Source organism: Diabrotica virgifera, chromosome 10 (assembly GCF_917563875.1).
Source record: "Diabrotica virgifera virgifera chromosome 10, PGI_DIABVI_V3a".
NCBI classification, from domain to species: domain Eukaryota; kingdom Metazoa; phylum Arthropoda; class Insecta; order Coleoptera; family Chrysomelidae; genus Diabrotica; species Diabrotica virgifera.
This window is the reverse complement of record NC_065452.1, coordinates 53,624,698-53,634,799: the sequence shown is the minus strand read 5'-3', so window position 1 is coordinate 53,634,799 and position 10,102 is coordinate 53,624,698. Positions and strand designations below refer to the sequence as shown.

Below are 10,102 nucleotides of genomic sequence, written 5' to 3'. Positions count from 1 at the left end.
AGAATTAGAAGAAGACAAGTGCATTTTGAGTATGAATGAACTTATGAACCTATTTGATCTCTAGAATTCTCATTTGAAATAAATTTTTATTTTAAGATTTTGGATGTTGCTATAACAGCAATTGAAGAATGGTTCCAATTACTTTAACGACACACAGACATTTTTAGTGTAATATATGGCATAACCAAATTTAAAAACAATCATGAACTTAAAAACCAATTGTGAGAAAGTGTATAAAGCCCTTACAGACATAAACAGCTCAGAGACTGACATTAGTGCAATCGATTTATATGAAGAAATTCAACCATATTTTACCACAGAAAAAAGTCCTAGTGATATTCTTGAATACATTTTCGAGAATAATCTTAAATCAACATTTCCAAACTTAACTATAATGGTACGTATATTCCTAACTCTACCCGTTACAGTAGCTATAGGTGAGCGGTCGTTTTCAAAACTTATGAAAAATTATTTGCGATCCTCAATGAAGCAAGATAGACTTTCTGCTTTAGCAATCTTATCTACCGAACATGAAGTGTGTGCGACATAAAATATTAAAGACAAAGACATTGTCAAAATGTTTCCCGAATTGAAAACCCGAAAAGTTCGTTTTTAGTTTTTTTATGTGTTTATGTTATATTATTCACGGTTTACTTTAATAAAATGGAAGTTTAAATTAGGTGTACATATAATGGGCGTTGGATCATGGATATTAATCTAACTGTTCAAGTATTTATCTATTTACAAATTATTACTGTAATGCATCTTCTGCCCATTTCTTTAAATTCTAGTATGTACATACTTCCTAAGTGTTGGAAGGGGGCGGCAAATATTAAGTTGCACACGGGCGGCCAACACCTTAGCGGCGGCCCTGCAAGTGTATTAATGTTCAGCGAGTCTATACTGAACAATAAACTGTATCTCAAACCACAAACTTGTGTTGTTCTTGTCGAACCGCAGAACTTATTGACCACCTTAGTATAACTGCCGAAAGTTAAGCGAATTTCTAAGTTTTGACATTGCTCATCGTAAACAAAATTGACAACTTTTTGTGGAAAAATGGAAATCCCGCGTGAAAATTTTCCTGCCGTGATTTTATACGTTTTTAAAGTTGGCCTAACTAAAAAAACAATGCATCGATTGACTTGATCTCAGTTTTCGTGATAAAAGACCAGACATAAAGCAGACGGCACGTTACCTATCACGAAAGTCATGCATCAGTTGGCGTGGCATAGGCATGAGTTAAATACAAACAATTGTGCATGACCGTTTAACTGTGAGAAAAATATCCATTCGTTTATCATTTGACTGTTGCCCACTTAGTCCAGTCAAGAAAAAGGCAGCTGACAGAATCTTGTACAGGGTTCTGAAACTCCTAAGAGGTACCTATAATATGAAGGATAGCTGATGACAAGTCGTTGAAGGCGTATTACTAATTTTTTTTTTTTCAAAAAATCATCAAAAGTGAAAAAATAATTTTTGAAGTTATACTTCTTTAGGCGCGATTGAGAGTAAAATTTCATAATTCTGCGCGCATGCGCACACAGACAGTATGGTATAAACGTTATACGGGATCTGATTGGGTGTTAAAATCATCTGTCAATAATTGTTCAATATGGAGATTTTGGATAAACAAATTAATGTTGTGTATATTAGTTTTTATTGTTGTGATGGCAGAGAAAAATGCAGGTTTATAATATTGTAGTGACTTTTTAAATTGTTTTTAAAAGCGACAGGTACGTAATAATTGTAAATGTTTCAGTATCCTAATAAAAAATTTCATAGGTAGGAGCTACCTATTTGGAAAATTTAAAAAGAACCTACTAAAATAGTATGTAACGCTTTGATTTACATAATTTGATTACCATCAAAATTTCTATCAATATTCACCTAATATATTGTTTTCTTACTCTATGTTTTGTTGTATTCTAATATTTCTTTCAATTCTAAATAATTTCAATTCAAAATCAAAATAATTTGGTTAAATTCAGAACCGTCAAAAGCTTAATCCGTTTAGTTAGTTGATCTCCGCACATGATGACACATGGTCTCCGTGGGTAAAAGTTTAAGGTGAATGAATTTCAATACTAACTGCGCTGATAAGCGGGTTCGAACCCCAATGGAAACTTTTATTTTTTTAATTTTTTTTATAGGTACATTTTATGATTGTAAGTTTATTATATAATATTTTTTCAGAAAATACGTATTTAGTTAAAAATTTTTCCTACATTGTTCAGAAATCATTTGTGGCATTTTTCAATGTGTTTGTTTGTGTGTGTTTTATTCTTTTGTTATTTTAATTTTTGGCACTGTCTTAATAAAAATTTTTGAGAAGTAGTAAGTATTAAAATTAGTTTAATATTTAAATAAAATATAAATAAACTGTTTAAAGTATATTAATTTCGTTGAAATCATATAATAGAAGTATAACTTCTTACGAGCGTACAAAGTACACACACATTCTTTTTTTTTGTCTATAAAACGTTACAGTTCTTATCATTTCTCTAGCAGACGATTAAAGATGATGCCAAAGAGGAAAATGACCACACTGATCTATGATCTATTTGGCAAGCACCTTAAAAACGTATTTACCTATGCCATATCCTTCCACATTCTGCGCAGAAGAATCGTGATATCGCTGTTTTAAATGGACTTGCCTTACACAAAATTTACTGCAGACCGAGTAAAACAAACGATAATGAAATAAATCACCAAGTCATCATCATCATTGGCTCTACAACCAATGGTGGGTCTTGGTCTGTTCCAGAATCTGCTTCAATTCCTTCCTATCCTTCGTCTTGGTTTTCCAATGTCGCACTCCAAACACTCGTAAGGCGTCTTCCACCTGGTCCTTAAATCGTGCTCTGGGCCTGCCCCTTCTCCTCACTCTATCCGGTCTCTGGCTATAAATATGTTTCGATGGTTCCGCCCCATTAATTCTCTCTAAGTGGCTTAGAGACCGCAGCCTGTTTATTTTGATAGACCTACTAGTACTAGCAGTGGCGTACTGAGCATGGCTCCGCGGAACCCGGGCCCGGGCCCCGCAGGGGCCCCCTCTAACACGCTTTTTGTTTCTATTTTTGCCAATTTGATGGAGACATTTTGAACTACACAAGTACAAACTGGGAAATGTAGGTATTTATAAATAAAAACGAAGAATACCTATTTGTCAAAAAATTTGAAAACAAAATTTATTAATAAACAAAGGAAAAGCTTTTGTAAGGTTCTGTACTCGTTTAACCTGCCTAAACCGAAGCGTTGGATTCAACACTTGTTTAAAGAATAACCGCCTATACCTACTAATCCAGGCACTTGTAGTTATATCAGCACGATCCATGAATAAGCTGTAAACTATGTATAAAATTGTAAAAATTCGGAAATTAACATATTCAATGTAAGTTTTATACGGAGTGTTATAAAAGTAATCCCAAGACAATAAAATCGACGCTCGATGCTCCTTTTGTTCGTATTTATAGCACCCTCATTCTCCAGACTTTAGTTTCAGGTAATTCTTAACAACTGAAATTATATTCTAATCATAGGCAAAATTAAGTACAACTGAACTAACTGGTACGTATCAGAACTTCCGCCCTCCTGTGTGGAAGCAGTCAGTAAGTTGAATCAGTACGGTTTGAAATATCTATGAGCTAAGACCGTGGTCTAAGACTCTTGAGTCCTCATAAATATATACCTCGTCCAATTTACTTACCGTTGCACGTCATCCGCGCCATAGCCTGTGACACGATACCAACACGAAATATTTAGGCGGTGGGTGTGTTCTTTTTTAGAATCAAAATGATTCTAAAGGGGAACACACCTACCGCCTAGATATTTCGTGTTGGTATCGTGTCACAGGCTATGGCGCGGATGACGTGCAACGGTAAGTAAATTGGACGAGGTATACACTAAGCAGAAAAATTAACGCACCTCCTTAAAAATGCGGAATTTTTGATGTCTCGAATTTCCTAAACCTCTTATCGGGTTTGAGTGATTTGTTTAATATGTTATAACTTTATTCTTTAACAATATCCCTGTAATAATATTGTTGCTAGACCGGTAAGTTGTCATTGTATACCAGGTGTACCAATCATACTGTGTTTTTTTCTAAAAGTTCGGAACACCCTGTGGAATATTATTCTTCTTCTTCTTGCAGTACCGCTTCCAATCGGAGGTTGGCTACCATGACAGCAATCTTAACTTTGTTGGCTGCAGCTCTGAACACTTGTATTGAACTGCACCCGTACCAACTGCACGAGAGTTTTCCTTGGATTATGAGTCTTAGCAGGGAGTACTTTTTCCCTCTCATTATGTGGCCTAGATATTCCGGTTTTTTTGTTTGCATGGTTTGAATGGAATATTCTAGCATTTATAAAATGTTGAAATTAAAATTGAATTGTAGGTTTAGGCTTTCTTAATATCCTTTTGTATAACAAATGAGGTTTGCTAGTTGGTCTTGAACAATATCATTCCAAATCTAGAGAGCTACTGTTTTTACCTCTGGTAAGGTTCTAGGAGGTGGCAAACGCTGTCGTAGTCTTCTGTCAATTATGTCCCACAAATATTTGATTGGGTTAAGATCTGCACTATGCGGTGGCCAATTCAAAAGTCCGAAGATTTACCTGTTGTAAATTTTCGGTTACAGTTGGTGTAAAGTAAGGTCTTGCAGTAACGTGTATTAACAAAAAATGTTACCACTATAAGGAACCGATAGCATGGTAGCTAAGTTCTTCTCTATGTAAGGTCACTGCTTGAACACACTCATTGTGGGTCAAATTGTTATTTTATCATAGCCTACTTTAGGCTTGTTTATTAAACTAAGCAGAAAATAAGGATTTATTACGAAAAACATGGCTAGTTGTTAAAATACCTAACTTTTTTATTTTTCAATATATGCAAAGAAATTAAAAATCAAAGTATTAAGAAAACATGAGGCTATAGTAAGGTTTTAATTTTAGTATTTTACAAATGCTAAAATTCTCCACAGGGTGTTTCAAACTTTGAGAAAACACCATTTTGATCGGTACACCCGGTATACAATGGCGATTTACCTGTCTAGCCACAATATTATTACAGCGATATTGTTAAAGAACCATATTAAAAAAAACACTGAAATCGGACAAGTTTAGGAAATACGAGACATCAAAAATGTACCATTTTTAAGGTGGTGCGTTAATTTTGCTGCTTAGTGTATGATGATTTATATTTAATGTTTATTAAAAATGTTTGATATACAACGTGTTTTTATTGAGCGGGGGGTCCGCATCCTAACTGGAACCAGGGCCCGCAGATCTATCGGTACGCTACTGAATACTAGGCTCACTATAAAGGTGGTAAAGTTCAAAATTATAGCGTCTACGCCATAATCCGTTTTCTTTCACGCCCTTATAAATTTGTCTGAGGATTTTACGTTCAAAACAGACTAACCGGTCTTCATCACTTTTTGTTATCGTCCACGTTTCTGACACGTAACTGAGGACAGGTTTGATTAGAGTTCTGAATATCAATATTTTTGTTCCTTTTGTGACTATGTTAAATGTTAAAAAATCACCAAGTTGTCATCGGAATTTGGCTACGCTGAATAGGCAGGAAGTAAGATGTAAATTATAGATCTCCCCAGGCCTTTTTTTATTTCAGCATTCGATCGGTTTGTAAATAATAGAAACCACGAAGACGTTACCTTACCAGAAAATTGGTCTCAATAAATGTTTTATTAAACGCTTTTCTTTAGTTCAAAAGTTTGCGTCAAATCTTGAGAAGTTAATTTGACTGCCTTTTCTTCAATGCAAATGTAAAACAATACACAAATAGTCAATATTTTTTTTATTAATTGTTTAAATAAAAAAACGATTTTAATGGAAAATGCTTAAATTCTCTTTTTTTTTACAATGAAGAAACTTGAAACTTTTACAGATTGTAGCTAATTATATGAACTATACATAATTTCACTTTTTACGTTAATTGTTTACGTTACAATAAAGTTTCAAATTTTAAACGCTCATATATTTGTTTATATAAAAATCGGCGCTTATTCGTGTCAAATTATATATATGTCAAAATAATACGACACGAAACAAAACTTCAACCAAAACGCGAATTAAAAAAATTCGTGTTTTTATCGTAGTCTTAGAAAAACCACCGGTAGAGACGTTTTGTGCTACAATTAACATTAGAATTCGTTTTGGCGTATTAACTAATTATTATTAAACGCTCTTTTGTTCAATCGTTTGGGTCAATTTGGACGTTAAATTGACTGCCTTTTCTTCAATGCAAACGACTAAAAATTTGCAGATATATTCATTAGCTGGAACAATACACAAATAGTCAATAAATTTTTTTTATGTTTATTAATTGTTTAAATAAAAAACGATTTTAACGGAAAATGCTTAAATTCTCTTGTTTTTCACAATGAAGAAACTTGAAACTTTTACAGATGGTAGCTAATTATATGAACTATACATAATTTCACTTTTTACGTTAATTGTTTACGTTATGCTTCACAAATAAACAATAAAATTTCAAATTTTTTGCCGCCGATTCCGACTACTTTTCATGTTTGTACATCATATGTTTTATACATATTTTAATAAACATGACGATATATTGTAAGAAAAGTGTAAGACTTAAAAATAAAAAATAAAAAAATATGAAAAAAAAAAATTAAGAAACGCTTTTCTTTAAGTACGACTGGTACGAGTGACTAAAATTAAAAATATTATAAAAAAAATTAACTAAAGAGCAAAAAATTTAAAAAAAAAAATGAAAAACTTTAACACATTCGTTAAAGAAAAGCGTGGGGCGAAAACCGTTTATTCGATGAAGACGCGCCACGCTTTTCTTTGACATAGTGTTAGATTTTTTTAATTTTTTTAATTTTTAATATTATTTTTAATTTTATTAAAGTAAAAGTTTGAATTATAAAATAAAGTATTTGAAATTTTTACATTTAAAATCGCTCAATAAATTTAAATTTATGTTTACCATTAGTATAATCTTCATCCTCATATAGCTTTTGTGTATTTGTATGTTTGCATACAACAAATAAACCATAAAAAGGATATATTGAAAGGATATTTCATATAAAACACGCAGAAGTGAGATTTGCCACTGATTTATCACGATAAAGAGGAAGCTGAGAACATGCGAATGGGAGTGTGCTTGGAGTGGGAATATATCATTGAAAACAGTGATCGAAAACGGTGGTTGTGAAAGAATGCAACATCTATTATACGAATTTACGATCAAATTCTTTGTATTGTGTTATTCAAACAACGAATTCAGTTTGTTAGGATTTTATTGCTGCTTTACCATTCTCCCCTAATCAATTTTTTCGGCAACGCTGCTTTCAATCGATGCGTAAAACTATTCTCTTTGCCATATTTGAAAAGCCCAAATGGATGCTACAAATTTATTGCATATTCTATTTCATTTGCGTAGTATAGTCCGTTTCAAGAGCTTCTTTTTATTTAAAATTATTCTTCTATCCACCAGAGGTAATTAGGGATGGTAAAATGTAATATTAAGGCTTTCGCCACACGGGCGTTTTTTTACGGCGCCATAAGAGCAGTAAGCGCCCTAAAATTACGCGGCAGTAAGCGCTGTAAAAAGCATGGCCACACGGGGATGTAAATTACGGTGTGTCGCGAGATAAAAATACAGGTTTTTGGTCGTTGTTGTGGCTAGATACTTGTTGTGGCACTAACATACTGTGGAAAATGAAAACAGGAATAGATGTAAATAAAAATTTTAATTCTCGTAACTGTTTTAAACTCATTCATACATACTTTTAATATTATGATAACTATAACCGCCAGAGTCCTGTTTATAGTACTGGTTGTAATTCAAAAAGTAAAATAATTTCATGAATATTTCTTTATTAAGAACAAGATTACTGATAATTATGTATAAGTAAAATTTTAAAATTTGAAAACAAAATAATTCCGGCGAAATGGGTTTAGTTAATTTTTTAACGAAAATGTAGCTCGCAGTCAAACACGCTTGTCTGACCACGCACTACGCGACGGCCAATAAAATGAATTCGTCCCTTCATTTGTGACACGACGCCAAAGATGGGCCGGTTCGATGTTGCTGCGCGATATTTTACAGCTCAGTCTGGCCATCTACTATTCTCACTGTGGGACCCATTTTCGCGCTTATTTTTACGGCTCTTACGGCGCCGTAAAAAATCGCCCGTGTCGCCAAAGCCTAAACGTTGTTATACGAGATGTGTCCCCAAATTAATGTTTATACCTTTTTCTTCCCAATTCCAATCTTTTAAAAATATCTTCCAGAGCCTGATTGAAAAATTGCGATGATATTTTTGTGACCCTGTCGCAGGCCTCTATTTATTTGTAGTGAGTTTGTTCCTTCATAAACTTTAATTGTTTTTTTTTGGCTTCCTTATATATTGGCCTGTATAGGTATGTATATCTGTGGTCAATTCTGCTGTTAATCAAAGAACTTTTCCCTGCCCAATATTCGACGCTGTCGAAAGCCTTTTCGAAATCTATGAACGCTATATTATATAGAGGAATACCTACTTAATAAATGGTCGCTCGTGGTGAATCTCTTTCTAAAACCGTTGCCAGCTTGTTCTTTCGACTGGTGTCCGCCGAATTTTGTCGTCAGTCGAAATTTTGCGTCTACGCTCTCAAGTAGGATTAAAGTGTTATATATTTTTGGAATCAGTATTTCAAAAGCTTTTAAATGAGGTGTCATATGATGTACTTTCCCATTTAAAAAAAATCAAAGTTATGCCTGTAACCTGAAGAGGGATCGAGCAAAGTTCGAAACATTGATGCTATAATATACTATAATTACTAGAGAGCGGAATATATGCAAAGTGCATATAGATGCATATATTGCATATTTTCAGACAACAAACACAACATTGCATATTTAAGCTAAACACGATTTATTTTGCATATTTTAAAAATAAATTATATAAAACTTTAAAATTTTCCTCTCTTAGTTGGAATTTTATAACTTCGATATGAACGAGCTCGTTATTTATCTATCTATCGCTCATTATTATCTATCTGGACTTTCCCATTACTACCTGAATTTAACAATTATGGGTGTTCCCAGAAAAATATTATTTTATTAGCGTAGCAAGTCGTAGGTACCTACCTGCTTTTAAGGGTCTAATATTTATTTTGTCAGTTTCCGGCCAATATTTGTTTAAAGTAAACGTTGTATCGTATTTAGTGTTTTTGAAGTGATTGGTATATATTAAATTTAAATATGTCTACCATTCAAAAAAGTGCTTGGATAAAGTGTTTTCCCGAGTTAAAGCTAAGTGGAGACAAAGTATTTTGCAAGGCCTGTTCCAAAATCGTAAGTTACATTCATTTTCACATTTCATTTTTTAAATGAGGAACTGACAAACAAAAGCATCATGTCCCACAAAAGAAATTTTTCTGGAAAGAGTGTTTTTATTCGACAAATTCGCTTTAACTTCTATAAAGACGGACATGGATTACAATTAGAAATAAATTAAAAAATGTTTTAGACAAAAATGAGGGCTTCGATTGTTTGAGGACAGTTGTACGTATTTTTGAAGGCAACTTTTCTGAAGATCTTACGACTTGGCAAATTAGTTTACTGCCTAAATTAAAATATTGTCCTATAACATCAGTAGATGTAGAACGAACTTTTTCTGTGTCCAAACACGTTTTTAGTGATAGAAGGCAAAAGTTGCTAGTTGAAAATTTTGAAAAATATTTGATTATAAATTTATACTATAATTTAGATTCTTAATTTAATTATAATATCAGTTTTTGTGTGTCATTTCCTTTGTTTTTATGTGAAAAATAAATATGTATTAAACATAAATGTAGGTTGAATTTTTTAAACATAAATGTTTATATTTAATATATTGTTTTATTTTTGAGTATTTTTAATATGCATTTGCATATTTAGACAAATTTAGAAAAAATACCTGCATATTTGTAGTAAAAGTAATGCATATATATGCGCATATTTTGGTAATGTTGTGTTGCATATATTCCGCTCTCTAATGATTATTTTAAAAATCGACTTTCCGAGCGTTTTGCTTATGTGCTAAAAATAAATAAGTTAATAAGGAGGGTAACACTTATTATAG

General features: G+C 32.7%; 1 protein-coding gene across 1 annotated transcript in view; it reads left to right on the top strand.

Moving 5' to 3' along the window:
• Nucleotides 1–202: 202 nt before the first annotated feature.
• LOC114341892 (hemicentin-2-like) overlaps nucleotides 203–10,102 on the top strand; it is a 149,672-nt gene continuing 139,772 nt past the window's right edge. Inside the window, exon 1 of the mRNA XM_050662965.1 lies at nucleotides 203–437. Within this exon, the coding sequence (XP_050518922.1) occupies nucleotides 203–437 (235 nt within the window). The remainder of the gene's footprint in view (nucleotides 438–10,102) is intronic.